Source organism: Cariama cristata, unplaced genomic scaffold (assembly GCF_000690535.1).
Source record: "Cariama cristata isolate BGI_N322 unplaced genomic scaffold, ASM69053v1 scaffold19381, whole genome shotgun sequence".
Classification (NCBI taxonomy): domain Eukaryota; kingdom Metazoa; phylum Chordata; class Aves; order Cariamiformes; family Cariamidae; genus Cariama; species Cariama cristata.
In genome coordinates this window covers 97,216-113,006 of record NW_009601262.1, presented here as the reverse complement: position 1 = coordinate 113,006, position 15,791 = coordinate 97,216, and the positions used below count along the sequence as shown (strand labels likewise).

The 15,791-nt window shown below is 42.4% G+C and overlaps 1 protein-coding gene across 2 annotated transcripts in view; it reads left to right on the top strand.

Annotated features, from left to right (window-relative positions):
* HTR2C (5-hydroxytryptamine (serotonin) receptor 2C, G protein-coupled) overlaps positions 1 to 14,031 on the top strand; it is a 42,230-nt gene extending 28,199 nt beyond the window's left edge. The window contains exons 2-3 of one of the 2 annotated variants that reach the window (XM_009710395.1): positions 1,109 to 1,309; positions 12,783 to 14,031. In XM_009710395.1, coding sequence (XP_009708697.1) covers positions 1,109 to 1,309; positions 12,783 to 13,606 — 1,025 coding nt within the window. In that variant the 3' untranslated portion in view covers positions 13,607 to 14,031. The remainder of the gene's footprint in view (positions 1 to 1,108; positions 1,310 to 12,782) is intronic. The other variant, XM_009710396.1, reaches the window with a different exon arrangement.
* Positions 14,032 to 15,791: the final 1,760 nt, after the last annotated feature.

The window sequence follows — 15,791 nt, the reverse complement described above, 5'->3', positions numbered from 1 at the left end:
GCATCGTTCTTAATATAACATTGATTCTGCAGAGTGACGTTTCTGATTCTTGGAGTAACTTCAAGATTGCTTTAGATATCCTGTTCTGAATGAAGACACAAGAATATCTCATTATTCAACTATTATGAAGTGCTTCATGTTTTCAGCTGCTATAGACACTGTTGATTTATTTTGATAAGTGTGTTAGAAGCCTAGAGCTTGGCAGGACATGTTATTGATCTCACACAATCCATTCTAGGCATTAACATGGGAGTATCATTCCCAAATCAATTTTCTCTGAGCTTTAATTTAAATACCAGTGCCCCCTGAGGGTCTTTCTGGGTCACTTTTATTCTCAAGCTGTACTTCAGCATTGAGTAAACTGAGTAATAAATGCAGGTGCCCAAATTAGCTGCATGCCAGCTGCTGTCAGATGTAGCTATCTAGTCTGTTCAGTTTGCCAGCATACTTGTTTCTGTAAAGAATACTGCTCAGCTCTGCCTACCTTCAAAACAGTTTTCAAATTTCAGCCACACAATCCCAGCTGCTCTGTAAAGAGGCAAGTATTCCTCTGTTATTAAGGCATGCTGCCTGGAGAGAATATTTAAGGTGAAGTAGTGTCATTTAGCTAGTTGTTAGACTGTGGAGAAAAACTGTCTGCTACTCAGGCAGAAACTGCGAGGTACATAACAAGAGAGCTTTGGAAATGATCTGAGTGAAGTTAATGCCACATAGCGCTATGCAATCCATGAAAAGAATGTGATGAGGCAATTATAAATCAATGTAATATTTGATTTTGTAAAGATATTGGGGAAAGGTTAAGAGAGAGGGACAGAACTAGAATGGTCACTTGGAAGCACTGCCAAATTAATGTCCCTTTGCCTTTAGCTACTGGGCATCTAAAACAGATGTGTGGGAACTGGCTACGGGTTTATGGAGTGTCCGGAGCCAGGGACTGCCCAGAGAGAGGCCCTGCGAAAGGTTTCTTTGTCCAATCCTCATGCACGTGTGCCCCTTACTGGTATCGTGGAGTTAAAATATCCCAACGGTTTCTCAGAAATGATGGCCTAGCTTCCCAAATTATTTCCTTTTCTTTTTTCCTTTCATTTCTTTTCTCTCTATGTTTCAGATTATGCTTGGCCTTTGCCTAAACAGTTGTGCCCTATATGGATTTCCCTAGATGTGCTCTTTTCAACTGCATCTATTATGCATCTCTGTGCCATCTCTCTTGATCGGTATGTAGCAATACGCAATCCCATTGAGCACAGCCGCTTCAATTCCCGCACCAAGGCTATTATGAAAATTGCTGCAGTTTGGACCATATCCATAGGTAAGCAATGCGGCTCACGATCTTAACTGTGTCTTAATGAATGATAGTGTTACTCCAATTTTCATTTAGGATTTTTAAGAGGATACTCAAATTAATTTACCTGGCCTGCATACCTGAATATAATAAATGATTACTGGGAAACAGAAGTCTTTCATTGCAGTTGGTCAGTGACGAAAATAAGCAGTCATTTTTCAGAATACCACTACTTTCAATGCCGAAGCATTGCTGCTGTGTACATATCAATATGCCAATAATGACGGTAACACAGACAAATGGCACTATAAAACTGCTGTGTAAACAAAGCAGAAAATAGCATTAGCAAAGACTCTGGAAGGAAAAACCAGCCAGTACAAATGACATGTCTACGCTGCAGTTGCTGCAGTTAAACTTGCTCAAATTCTGGTAGTGGTTTAAGTGAAGCAGTGCAGAATTGAAGGCAGGCTAACAGCGAGGTATTTACTGCTCTTGTGGAGGCTTTATAGCCTATATTGTACTCTGCCACAGCCGGATTGATGCTAGTAGTGAGCTAGCAGGTTTGAAGTCATAGTAAATGAGGAGTAGACATAAAAGAAGACACCTTTGTATCACTTTGATATAAAGTAATAAATAAAGCAGCAGTAAAATAAGGAAGAAAAGGCAAAATGATAGCAAGATGCCTCTGTAATATCAGGAATTATGTGAAGAAAAACATTTTGGGGGGAATTATTTCAATATGCTTTATAAAAGAGACGTTTGGGGCAGGGTCAGAAGAATTGTATGACCACTTCTCTCTGCTGTATTGACTGTTTTGCTTGAATGAAACAGTCTTAGAAAGATTTAACATTTGGCTTTTCTTTTATAAAGCTGTTGTCACTTTCAGCTTCGTACTGCAAGGAAAAGCATGTTTCAGGTTCTTGAACTTCTCTTGGATTTTGCCTGCTTTAGAAGCAGAATATGATAGTGGATGACTGAGTGCTGCAGGAGCCACTTTTGAAGAAGCTTGCCATGCAAAAAAGCTATGGAAAAAAAGCAAAAAAAATAGGGGAAATATACCTTCTCTCCTCATTAATATAACAGGAATATCCATTAGAAACAAACTTTCGTGTGCGACAGGCCTGCTACGGTTCCTCTAGGTAATACAATCCACGATGAAACTGGATTGGGTTTAATGAATTAATGTAAGGGTTTTTTTAATTATTATTTTAAACTCTCTGTGCTGCCTGTTTGGCATAGGAAAGAAAGCTGCTGAATTCAGTGTGTAAGCAATCACGTGCAAACCACCTCACGTGCAGGATGCTTGGGCTCGATTTGCACGGCCAGTTGAGAGTTGGTGCAGAATCCATGCCCCGTGATGCACTGTAAAGCAGAGGTATCCCACCCTAGCAGAGGTGTATAAATCTGTCAGCAGCATTAAGCAGCACATTGCAAAATCTGCACAATAAGACTGTTCTGCTTCCATTTCTGGACCTAACTTGTAGATTTTTGCCTGTGCTGCTTTATATGCTGCAGACACATCCTTAGAAATTTTGGCTAGCACTGAATGTGGCTGCCTGCACAAACACCTTGAGGGCTAAGTTGTAGTTTGGATGATGGGTCCAAGGAATAAAGTAAGGCAACGAGTACTTCATGCATGGTTCACTGAGTGAGCAGACTAGTAAGCAAATCTGGGGCCTGACCAAATAGATGTAAAGACAAAGATAGATCTACCTCTTCCTGGAGTTACTGGGTGAGGAATGGGCTCAGGATGATGGAAAATAGGAACATTATGGTCTCTACTGTCCCCCAAGGACAAAAGTACCTGAGCAAGGTGACTTTGTGCTGCTGTCGAGTGCAAACACCTTACCCCTGCCCAGGTTTCTCGGGTGATGTTTAATAAGTCTGCATTTATAATAAGATGTGAAACAGGTGAAATAATGATCACTAAAAGAAATAGCTTGGAAAGGCAATGGAATAGCACTTTTCTTTTGCAGGCACATGGCTTGTCAGCCCTCAATACGGCAATGGATGCTACATTTATTCCCTGACATTGAAAAGTCTTTAGGAAGAAGCTGTGAGCAGTTGCTCAGCAGGATGTCTGCAGCGCACTGTGTTTTGGGGGACTGCCCCAGGTAGTGCTTCCCTCCCCAGGCTGGGAAGGGAGATGTGTTACAGCTGTACCTGCATGCCCTCCTTTGCTGGGATCATAGTTGAGAGGGTGTACAGCATGTCCGGGCTTTGTTTATGTTTTGTTCATTCTCTTTGATGCAGACACAGCCATCCCAGGGGAGTCTTTGCTTGCATCTCTTTTCTTGAAGATACAGGCAGAATCAATACTTCACAGAGAGTTTGTTCAACAGGGCACTGAAATGCTGTTGGATTTCCACCTTCCCCAGTGCATGTGATAGGGCTTACCCATTTACTTGGGCTTTCTCCAAAAGTTGCATTAAATGGAGAAAGAAAAGTACTCTTCGTATATCTCTAGATTATTTTAGCATAACTATTTTTACTTCACAAATGAATTTAGAAATGTGACAGACACGGGAATAAACTGAACATGGAATGAAAGAGAACTCGCCCAAAGTGTATTGCTGCTGTCTTCCAGTTCTTACCTACTTGTCACTTGGAAAGCCCTGGTGAAATCCCACGCAATTTTCAAGAGAATGAAATAGGTTAAGTAAATTCATCCTTCCTTCAGTTTTAAGTATCACAAAAAAAATTGTGCATTTCTGTATGTGATTAAGTATCGAATTCAAAGCAGCACTTAAGTGCAGGCTGGTCAGTTTGCATTTCCAAAATCCTGCTTCAGCTGGACTAAAGAAACTTCTAAATGCATCCCATGAAAAGATTCCTGAATTCAGTTCCTGAATTGGAATTTAAAATAGGAAGTAAAAAACATGTAATTTATCTTAATTTACTAGCCTTTGCATTCCATTTTCCTGAAATGTTAATGCTGACAGCAAAATGTGTAATAGAGGTTCTTTGCTCATTGAGCTATGAATTTGGCAGGTTGCACAAGCCTAAACCTATGATTAGGTTTTTAAGCAGGCGAACATAAGAGAGTCCTCCTGTCTGTTGACAATTGCTTTATGAATGGGTCTTTTCCAAAGTTCTCTTTGTTCCAGATTAAAGTACAAGACAGTCAGTTGTCCTGTGTTTTAGCCGATGTAACCTGAGCAAGTCTTTTCATGTTTAGTTAGAAAAAAAGTGGGTGCTGTGAAGTGCTGGGCTTGTAAAAATGAGTTTTGTGATAGATGGCACTGTGCTGAGGCTGGAAATAGAAATGTGGACAAGAAATATCCACACAACTGAAAATGAAAATAAATTATAGATGTGAGCTTGCTGGCAGAATCTTGATGTTGTTTCATGACTTCAGACTTTGCACGGTTGCAAGTGCAAAGGTTTTCACTGGTAAGATGTGGACTAAACCATCTCACCAGATTCAGATTCCCTGTATCCTGCTCTGAAGTATGAAAGACGTGTGTTGCAAGGATCAGTAAATGCTCATCTCAGATTGAGTGATCTTATGTCTAACAGCTTTTTGTTTCTGCCCAGAGTGTTCCTCTCTCACACAGGCTGAGCAGCCCTATGCATGCAAACTGTCCTAATGATGTCCTTAAAGAGCCTCCAAGTATTAGTTAAGCCTTCCCCTATCTCACTGGGGATAATCCCAGTGGGAAATGATACTCAGTTTGAGGAACGTGCTTGGAGTGGCACCACTGATATTAAACGGAATTAAGCCTCCTTATAGGCTAAGAGCAGGCTGTGCACGGAGCTAAAGGGGGACTGGAGTAATTCATGTAGCCTCCCTCAGGACATGGTTTTAGAGCACGTTTAGGGTTTTGGTTTGCATTTCTGCCCATAGGGGTGTCTCTGGGATCAGTGACTTTCTCAGCAAGGCATTTGTTTGTTCCCATGGCATGCTTCCTGATGAGATGCGTTTGCTCCTGAGCATCCTCTGTTCCGTGCTGGGCAGTAGTTGCTCCTGAGAGATTGTGCTTTGGGATAGGAGCACACACCCATGAATTTCTTTGCAGGCTTCAGGCCCTGGTTAGCAAACATATCTTTGGACATGTTTCATGGGAAAAAAAATCACAAAATACTTCTAATGGAGAAGACAACAAATAGAAGGTCAAAATGTATTACCAGGATTTTGCTCAAACCTTTCCCACCAAGCAGGCTGGTCCTGTTTGTGTCTCATCACTTGGAGACAAGGAAGAAGTGTTAAGACAACTGTCACTGGCAAAGCAAAGGTTAGACAGGCACCCTTCACCTCCTGGAAAAGTGTACAAATTCCTGACTACAAGCACTGCTTTGGTAGAAGGACAGTAATGCTATTGCTGATAAAAATGACTGCATGTTAATAAAACCTAAGAGAGGGTAGCATTAGTTTCTCTCCAGTGTTGGGAGAAAATTGTATTAATGTATTTTTGCCTTTTTATGTTTGACATTAAATGTCTGACAGTGTATGTTTGACTGAGATTCTTCCCTCATGAGCATGAGGGTTGTAGTTGGTGATTTCTGTAGGCAGAGGTGTTGCAGTGGTGGTGATGCTGATAGTTTTTGTTAGCCTCAAGTGAGTGCAGAGGTAGAGTTAGCATTGCAAGCCAGGCTACTACTTGCTTCTGGTGGAGCAGTAGAGCAGGTTTGTGCTCATAAAACTTTTTCAAGCCTATCTTCTGGTCATGAGTGGAACAGAAACCCTTGCTTTATAGCCTAGAGCATGACACTAAGGCTTTGTCTGTGTCTGTTTCCCATTCGTTTGAATTGACTACAAGGTTATTTTCTGTAAAGACGTTCTTTTGCCTGAGTGTTTGGACCGTGATTCCCAAGAGGGGCATTGATCTCCCTAGCACATGAGCAAGAGTTGTCAGGGCGAGGAAGATCATAGCAGCTGATAACAAGCTGAGTTCGTAGCAAGGGACCTACCTTGGGATTTCAGGCCGGGGTGCCTGGATTGGTTTGATTTTGTCATTAGATGTCAGTGAAATGTTTTGGCTGGGACAGCAGCGGATGGTGATAGTCTCTGAAGTGTTTTGCACAGAAGATGGATTGACCATCCTACCACATCGGTTTCCAGGGGCAAGGGAGATGCCGGTGTCTCCTGTTTGAGATTACTGCTACTGAGCATCACTTCAGACATCACTGATTTCTTGGGGAAGCCCAGCCTTGGAGCAGGTATGCTGTGAGCAGGAGCCCCATCCCCTTTTGTTCAAATGCGCCATTGGAAACGTGTGAGTGAGCAAACCAAGAGAAGCAATTTAGCAAAATAGAAGGGCAGGTGGGAAAAGAATTCATTTCTTCTGTCTTTTACTGGCATTTGCTGATTTTCCATCTGGGCTTGGGCTGTTCAGTGCTCTTGCAAGGTTTAAGTAAAGGTCAGCATCTTGTTCAGCCACAGTCAGTAATTACATTCATCTGTTTGCAGTTGTGCTTATTGCGGGCAGGGAGATCCTTCAAAGTTCAACCCCCTTTTATCTTTGAGTTTAAACCACTACAAGGCTGTCACTGTTTTTTTATTAGAACAGCTAGATAAAACTAGACCTAATCCAGCCCTGAAGGTGCATTGTTGCTGTATTAGCACATGAAATGCACTGCAATTACTCTACTGACATACAGGGAATATATGGAATTTTTGTGGTTTTGAACACTTCAAAAGCCCACATTCTTCAATTTAGTTCTGAAGAGTTTTGCTTCCTGAAGCCGATGCCTTTTCTGTCACGATGCAAGTCAGGACGCTACTGTCTGTTGGGGTTTACTTCTCACTGTCTGTTAGTTATTATTAGAGAAACATGCAGGCCCTTTGTGAGACACTCCTGTTAAGAAACTGAACAGATTTGTTTTATTTTTTTCCGAGGGGGTTAGGGGAGTCAGTTCCTATTTCCTCTAACAGAGTTTAATGCTAATGCATTGTTACAGCAGCTGCTAACATTCAGGTGAATATCTCTTAAAGTTGTAACCCATGTTTATTTTGTATAATAATAAATATGAGGTTAATGATATGGATTTAAACATGCAGTGTTTAGCACAGACAGCAGTATTCTTCATTTTACAGCTTAGACTGCTTTTGTGGCAGCCATAAGCTTTTTTGGCACACAGCTCTTTCTGCTTTTTGGTTTTGTTTTTTTTTTTTTTTTAATTGTGTGTAAATGCCAGGAGGATGGTAATGAGGTCCTACCTGCACCAGCAGAGCCCTTGCCATGGACCACAGCGGACTTTGAATCCAGTGCTGACAACAGGAGAGGTGGTGCCCAGCATTCCCAAGCTCATGTACCTACATCAAAACGTGACCCCTCTTGTGTTCAGCCCTGAGAATCCCAAATGTGGAAAGACAGAGTAAACCCATACACAGGCCTCTGTTTTCTTTAGTGAGATTGTTGTCCCCAGAGGAAATGAAATATCTTCTTATATAAGAATGTTGTGAGAAAGAATGGAAATTACTTCCTTTCTTAGTGGAAATAACCATCAAAGACTCCATCTTTCCAGTAATCTCTGTCAGTCTCATGGGCTTTCACAGAAGAAAACGCGATATTAAACACACAAACATTATTGTTGTTTTTCATTTAAGTCTAAATTCTGTGAATGTCAATGTGGACTTTTTAGCAGGCTTTTTCTCAGGAGCAAGCTGGTAAATGTTTTACAAAGCCATATTTGTAGTCATTTGGGTTTTGTTTTATTAATTGAGAATCTGTGAAGAGCATCTGTTACTCTGTGTCCACAGCATCATCTCAGCCCCATTTGGTGAACCGTTCTGCTGGCTTAAGAACATCTTTAAAGCTGACAACAAGCAGTTAGGACAACAGCTGTAATTGGATTTGTAATCCAGAGGATCTCTCTCTGTCTTGCTCCCCGCTGCTCTGTCAGACAGAAGCTAAATGAGAAGAGAAGAGAAAAAATCACATTGATCTTCTCCCTTGTGAACTGCTGTGGTGAAAAGGGATGTCCTGCTCAAGCTACTGCCTGGCAGAAGGGTGCACATATCTCCCAGTGTTGAGTCTAGCAGGGACCTGGTTCATGGCTTGCTGGCTGGTGGTGCCTGGTTGTCTCTTCTTACTGGGGCAAAACCAGTAGCCCTAGGCACTGCTCAAACATCAAGCAAGAGTATCAAGTTTGCTCTGAAGAGCAAAGTGTGATATGCAATAAGCTTGCAAAACTTCTACCTTGCAAGCTTTTGGAACAGCACCACCTCTCTTTGGGAATTCACTGCCACCTTAGAAAGGGTTATTTGACACAACTGGAAAATGCTTCTCAGGCTGGAGACCTCAGCTCACTAAATTAGCCTGACATTTGTTGATGAAGACTGTGTCACCTGGGCGCAAGGCAAAAGCTCACGAAACGCTCTGCACTGGGGCTCGGAGAGCTGGATAGCCATAAGGCTGGACAGCAGTAGGCTTCAGAGCCTCTTGCCTGATCTGACACTCACCGTCTTTGTGCTGGTGTAGAGAGTTTGGCTTTCTCTGACCAACTGACCTTAGTTCTTAAATTATGAACAGTTACAAGCGCAGTGTTAGTACTGTGGGTTGCCTCAGTCAAGTGGAGTTGAATGCCTTCTCCATGCTTGTTCAAGCAGCTGAACTCAAGGCAGACATTCGTGTTTACCCATGGGAATGCTTAGTGGTAAGCACAGCATGTAGTAATTAGGGTAACCCTATTGAAATCAGGGTGAGGCTGTGAGCGGTATCTGCAGGCAGGTATTTGTGTATTTGGGATTGTGGCAGTAGCAATTTTGCAGTAATCCCTCACGAAGGAACCCCCTCTGGGGTGTTTGAGACCTTCCACGCTTCACTGCTCACTACTGGGGTCATGTAGAGTTAGACTTTGTTGCCCAAGTTGTGTAACAGACTTAGTTCCCTTTAAGGCTGGGTTGTGGGATGGATCAGTGATAAATCTCATATTAAAGAATGAGTTACAAAGGAGAAGTGTGAGGTGGAAGGAAGCATTTGAGATGAGGGTAATGCTGCCCATTCAGCAGTGCTGTAGGCTAGCTGGCAGCTGATGAATGTGTGTTGGCAGCTTCCTCGAGGGCATCTTTCTTCCTACTGCTGTTAATGATGGGGTTTTCCTGAATTGGAGGAAAGAGCAAACAAATACCTCGTGCTTTCTCTCTTCTGTGCTTTCTCAGTTTGAAATCCCACTTCGTGATGAGAGAGGTGAGGGACACTTCTCCATTACAGCAGCTACCTCCTCATTCCCTGTTATCAATGCTGAGGTATCATGCCCATGTAGAGTTTTAGGCTGCCATCAGTGCTCTTGATTTATATATTCATCATAACCCAGAACTAGGTTATTCTTCCCAAATATGCTTTATGTTGCTGAACATGAAGGTATCCCAAAACATTATCTCATTTCCCTTGGCTAAAGCTAAATTCAATGATGACTATTAAATGATGACATTTACAATGATGACATGAAATTCAATGATGACTACTTCATGAATGAACCTTTATTCATTTTGGGATTTTATTTCAAAGATTATGTGTTATAGAGGGCTCCAAAACATAAAATTATCCGTGTAAACATAAGCCCAGTGTAATGCCATTGATCTAATTCAGATTTCTTCTTTGTGTAAAGCCTGTTCTATCCACCTCTGATCACTTCCTGAATGTCTGTGGTTTGATGGAGCCAAGGCATTAGAAAGATGTCTTTAATGATAAAGAGTCAATGGCTTCATGGGATGAAAGTTATTGCAGTCACAGGGATTTGGCACAGGCAAGGTAACAGGGGTTAACATATCAGAAAGGAGGCAACTGCCTTGCCAAGGATGAGCTGATAAACATTAGCATGTAGAGGGAAAGAAGACCAAATCCTGGAACTGTCACTTGGGCCAAGGAAACATATGCTATAATCACAGAAGGCATTTATAATCATTACTTTTCAGAAGAAATTCCTTCACTAGATAACTGGCAAATGGTAACTTTATGGTAATAACAAATTGCAGATGCATTCTCCAGAATCCTGGAAAACACTTAGCTGGAATGGGAAAAATGCCCTGATTAATCTCTTTAGCGTGTTATTTTTTCTGCTTAGAAATTCAGAGTCCCACAGGATTAGTTCTAGGATCTGTGCTGTTCACAGCAACCCAAAAAAAGCAATCCAGACACAACAGTGACCTCGGCATTGGTTATTTCTTGGGTGAAGGGGCTAAGAAAGGGCATGGCCAGCCCCCCAGACGTGTGCAAAGCAAGTGTTCACGGACAGCCAGGTGGCCAGAGGGTAGGAAGGGGAGAACAAAAGACATTCTGCTGCTTTCTAACTGCTGGGATGTGCAGGTTTTTTCTTTTCTTTAAAAGGACAGAGAGGAATTTGAAAAGAAAGAGAGAAAGATAATCAAAGGCATAAAATGAGTTTGGCATGAGGAAAGAGAGTAAATAGAATAGCATTCTTCAGTTCGGAAAGAGATGTCAGATGATAAAGGTCATACGGGTCTATAAAATCACTGAGAAGGTGGAAAAGGTGACCAGAGAGTGATTCTTCACTGTTTCTCACAGTAGAGGAACTGAGGGGAGTGAAAGGAAATTATCAGGCAGCAAATTTAAAATGAGCAAGAAATACTTTCTTCACATGACAAACAGATAGGTTGTGGAACTGAATGCCACAGAGTATTGTGGAGTTACAAATGAGATCAAGAATTCATGGAAGATAGGTCTCTCAAAGGTTATTTTAAAAACGAGATGAGGATGCAACTTCTTGCTGTGGAATTTTCTAAGCTATAATGCTGACAGCTGCCCCATTTTGTACCATGGCCCTAAACTTCTGGTACCTGCCAAAGACACGAGACAGGGCTAGATGAACCCATGATGGTCTAACTAGATCTGGCCCACCATGTCTTTTCCATGTTCTCACATACACATAAGTTGGGGTGCTCCAAAATAAGTTTTTGCTTTTGTTGGTTTTGGCTGTGTCTAGACAGATTTCTTTGGAAGGTTTCGGGTCTGTCCTGGTGTGGGACTGAGCTCCACAGATCAAGGGATGAAGTTTGGATCTCAGTATGCATGAAAAATATTCAAGTGAGATCCAGTACTCTGGCATGAGTCTTATTTTCCCTCTTCTTTCTGTCCCCACAGTAAATTGCTGATTACTTTCACAAAGTAGAATAGAGCACATATACAGATAGATATTCCTTAGAGGAAAACAGTGTTGGAGGACATTAAGTAAATGCATCTGAATTAGAGCTACTCAAAATGCTTTCACTCTTTCATTCCTTCACTCTGCAAGGGACAAGCCAGCGGCTAGCCATGGGTACAGGCTACTATGTGCAGCCTTGCACAGTCGTAGTCTGGGCTTGACATGCTGTCTGCTCTGCCCATGTGCCAAACAGCATGGACACATAGCCATCTGCAGAGATTCTCCATGCAGGCCTCCTGCTTCAGAAAGGCCTGATGCCCTGAAATCCTGGACAAACAAGCTGTGCTGGGTGACGGTGAAGAGGAAAAGGGATCCAAAATGTTCTTAATCTCACTTGTCTGCCATTCAGTCCATGACTGTAAAAGTGCTGTGCCACCAGGATACAAGAGAAACTGCCTTGGCAAGTGCAGTGGTTCTCGAGGCTTATTAGTCTGCTTAGTGCTTAGGAGTAGCTGAAAGGCGTGCTCTAGTTATTATTATAATTGAGTCGTTTAAAGTTTCCTTCCTTTCAGCCAGAGGGTTTGTAGCTGAAGTTCTGATTTCAGACCATCATGCCAATCTGATTACCATTTTAGTTACACTTTTTCTACTCTCACATTGTGTGTTGTTCCAGTTTTTAGCCCTATATTCAGGGTAGAGGGATAGGAATCAGGCAGATGTGTGCTGCAGCCTTTTCATTTGACTATGTAATTGCCTTCTCCAGACAAGAGAGAATTCTCAAGTATTCAAGCAAGACTGTCTCGGTGGTACTCCTCAGTTTCACTCTGCTTGTGGATAAAATGCCTGGGCAGGCAGAGCTTGCAGAGGCTGCTTGCACCGAGACACTTGATAAGGACCAAGAAAGTTAGGAGCTTTTGTTCCATGTGTCAGTGATGCCATGGCAAAAGTGGCCATTTTTCTATCAAGATTATTTTAATGTCTTTAAGAAACTTGCTTCTAAATCTTCATAGCTGTAATTCTTTTGCATTTTGAGAACTTTCCTCTTTAAAATTTATTACTATCTAATGTCAGTGATTTCCATGCCCCCCCGCCAAACTGTCAGGCATGGAGTGGCCAGCTGGAACAGAGCAGGGTAATGACTGCGTTTTCTACACCCACAAATCACAATTAATGCTTGAAAAAGAACTTGCTAAAGGAGTTACTCTGCATTTGCTGTGTCAGCTGTGGAGCACAGCAAAGCTGCAGTTGTTCCCGGTGAAGGGTGTTCATGCCCTGGAGCTATGCTCCCAGGAATGTTGTTACAAGAGGTTTTGCCTTCCATCTGGGAGTAGTAACTTCTCTTTTGAACAGCTTTAGGCAGCGGTCTAAATGCACGCAGGACCTGCATCATCTCTGCTGCCTCTTTGGAGCCCTGTCCATCCAGGTAACAGTCTCTTTTTCGGTCTTGTTCTAGGGATATCTATGCCCATTCCAGTCATTGGTTTGCAGGATGACTCCAGGGTGTTCGTAAATGGGACCTGTGTCCTCAACGATGAGAACTTCGTCCTTATTGGATCCTTCATGGCGTTCTTCATCCCTCTCATCATCATGGTGATCACATATTGCCTGACTGTCCAGGTGCTGCAGAGACAGGCAACGGTGTTCATGTGTGGAGAGGTGCCTAAGCAGAGAAGGAGCAGCGTAAACTGCCTCAAGAAGGAAAACAATGCAGAGAACATTTCAATGCTTCACAATCATGAGGGAGCATCTCACTTGAACTCTCCTGTAAATAAGGAGGCAGTGCTTTTTCGGAAAGGAACTATGCAGTCCATCAACAACGAGCGAAGAGCCTCCAAGGTCCTGGGCATTGTCTTCTTTTTGTTCCTCATCATGTGGTGCCCATTTTTCATCACAAATGTCATGTCTGTCCTTTGCAAGGAAGCCTGTGATAAAGACCTCTTGAGTGAACTCCTTGATGTGTTTGTTTGGGTGGGGTATGTTTGCTCTGGGATTAATCCCCTCGTATACACACTCTTCAATAAGACTTACCGCAGGGCTTTTTCCAATTACATCCGTTGCCAATACAAGACCAGTAAAAAATCAGCACTGCGGCAGAATCAGTGTCTGAATGTGGCTTCAACAGCTTTATATGGAAAAGATCTGACTTTAACTAGCTATCGAAATGGCAATGAACTCAATAGCATGGAACTAGATGAAGGCCTTGAAATGCAACCAGGGACTTCAGAGCTCTCCATAAACAGCTGTAATGTTGTAAGTGAAAGAGTGAGCTGTGTGTAAAGGTGGCTCACGCAGCCTTTTGCTACGGGGCATCTGTAGCCAAAATATATTGTGTAAAAATGTAAGTGTTGGTCAAAGGACAATGTAAATATTGCATTCTGAACAAAGCTTTTTTTTTTAAAGAAAAAAAAGAGTTGTCTTTCCAGTCCAGTACTTAAAATCATATATATTAATATACTGCAGTGAAGTTTAAGGTTCTATATTTACTGTTAATACTAGATCAGAACTATTAGTTATTTTGCATATGTCATGGACAAAATGTTTGAATTCTTCTTCCAGTGCATGAACAAAAATGCTGAATATTTATCTCAGGTGGCATTTGCTGGAGTCCAGAATGGCACGTTAATAGTTATTTATCAAATACATGCTATTAGACTTGGTCAGTATAACTTTCTTTTTCAAGTTGACAGTAAATATATACTTTAAATCCTCACCTCTATTTGTGCCGTGTAAAGACTGTACAGAAACTTGGCAGAGAGACATCACAAAAGTGTAGCGGCTGTGCAGGCACCTGGCGGGACATGTCCTGTTATGGGTAGTGGCTTGGTGCCATACCGGGGCAATCTTGCACTTCAAGGGACCTCTGTTAAATTTTGACTCCTTGTCCAATCCTGCTGTTTTCTTTCCATTCCCCGGGAGACTCTGGCTCCCGTAAAGAAGGTGGGGAATGCAGTTCTGGTGTGGTTTTGCGATCCTGACTGGGATCACTTGCACACTTGGAGAAGAAGTATGAGAAATAGAGAGAACCCCAGTTGTCTGCTTCAACTGTTTTATGAATGGGGGGCCTCAAATCTATAAAAAGCCCTTGTTTGGTCTACAGATAATCATCAGCTCTTGGATGGAGCAAGCTGTGCTTAGTGTGGATGGCACTGCCTTCACAGATTGCTTGGATGATCAGGGTCTTTGGTTGACTTGGAGAAGAGCGCTCTGGCTTTCTAAGAGCTCTTGCCTTCTCGGTCCTCACATCTATTTATTCCTTAGCTTGTTTAGCATTTACTTTTATTTTTCAGCATCCTGGGACTTGCAGTGCTGGTGGTAAAACACTGCTTTGGGTGTAGAGCAGAAGCTGCTGTGAGTGTGGTGCTGGTTGGTGTCAGGCTGTGAGGTGCAGGATATGACTCTCTGGGGGGTGCTGGGAGAGAGGCATAAATGAGGGGCCCTGCTCATTTCTCCTGTCTCAGGAGAGAGTGAGCAGAGCTGGACAGAGTATGTGACTGGAATCATTTGCTGGTGACATAGTTCAAAAGTAAAAGATGACCAGGGACAGGATGGAAGCAAACCTGGAGCTAGTCTACATGGAATATTAATCTAGATTAATTTTTAAATTTGATTTTACTCCCAAAGTAAATTATAGTATATCTTATTAACACCACTTACATCTTAATGAAAACATCCACATTGGGATTTAATGCAGTTTAAGTAATCTGCTTTTAATTCACACCATGTATAATTTGAATTAATTTTCCTCTGTGTTCCTGTGTAGACAAACCCTCCAAGGCATCGTGTCTTCCTGGCACTGTGCCCCCAGGGTGATGCCCCTCATGCAATTTTCTTTGTGTAGAGTATTGTCTAATGCCAGATATCACCCATAAGATTTTTACATCTTCATTAACTAATGCTGCAGTGCCCATCTAACATGAATGCATTTAGCATCACTGACAGCTTCTGGCTATGAAAATCCTCAAAACAGAAAAGCTTACACTAGGCATGGATAAATTGCATTTTACTAACATGAACTATTTGTACTCCAAGCTTGCTGTGTTCATCCCACCAAAACTGACTTGTAGAAGAAATGGAAAATTCTGTGCTTTAGCATAACATTGCGCTGTTGCATTGCTGTGTACAGCGACAACTTCACTGAGGCCGCTACCAAAATGTAACCTACAGATTGCATCTACTGCTGGGTTGCTCCCGGCTTGATGCATTGAAGTTGATGGTCCTCTCTTCTCCCTCATCCCCTCCTGGGAAAAATCCATAGTACTTCCATGCAGGCAGGTAAAGTACCCCAGTACGGAGCGGAGCTTACTGCTTGCAGAAGGCAGCAGAGATGCACCATATGCCAGCCTGCTGATACCGCCATGGGCTTGAATGCTCAGGAATCCACTTGCCTCTCCAAAAAGGTCTGGTGACCAGTAGAAAAAGGACTGGCCAGAGACACAAACTTGTGCCTTCAATGTCTACCCTT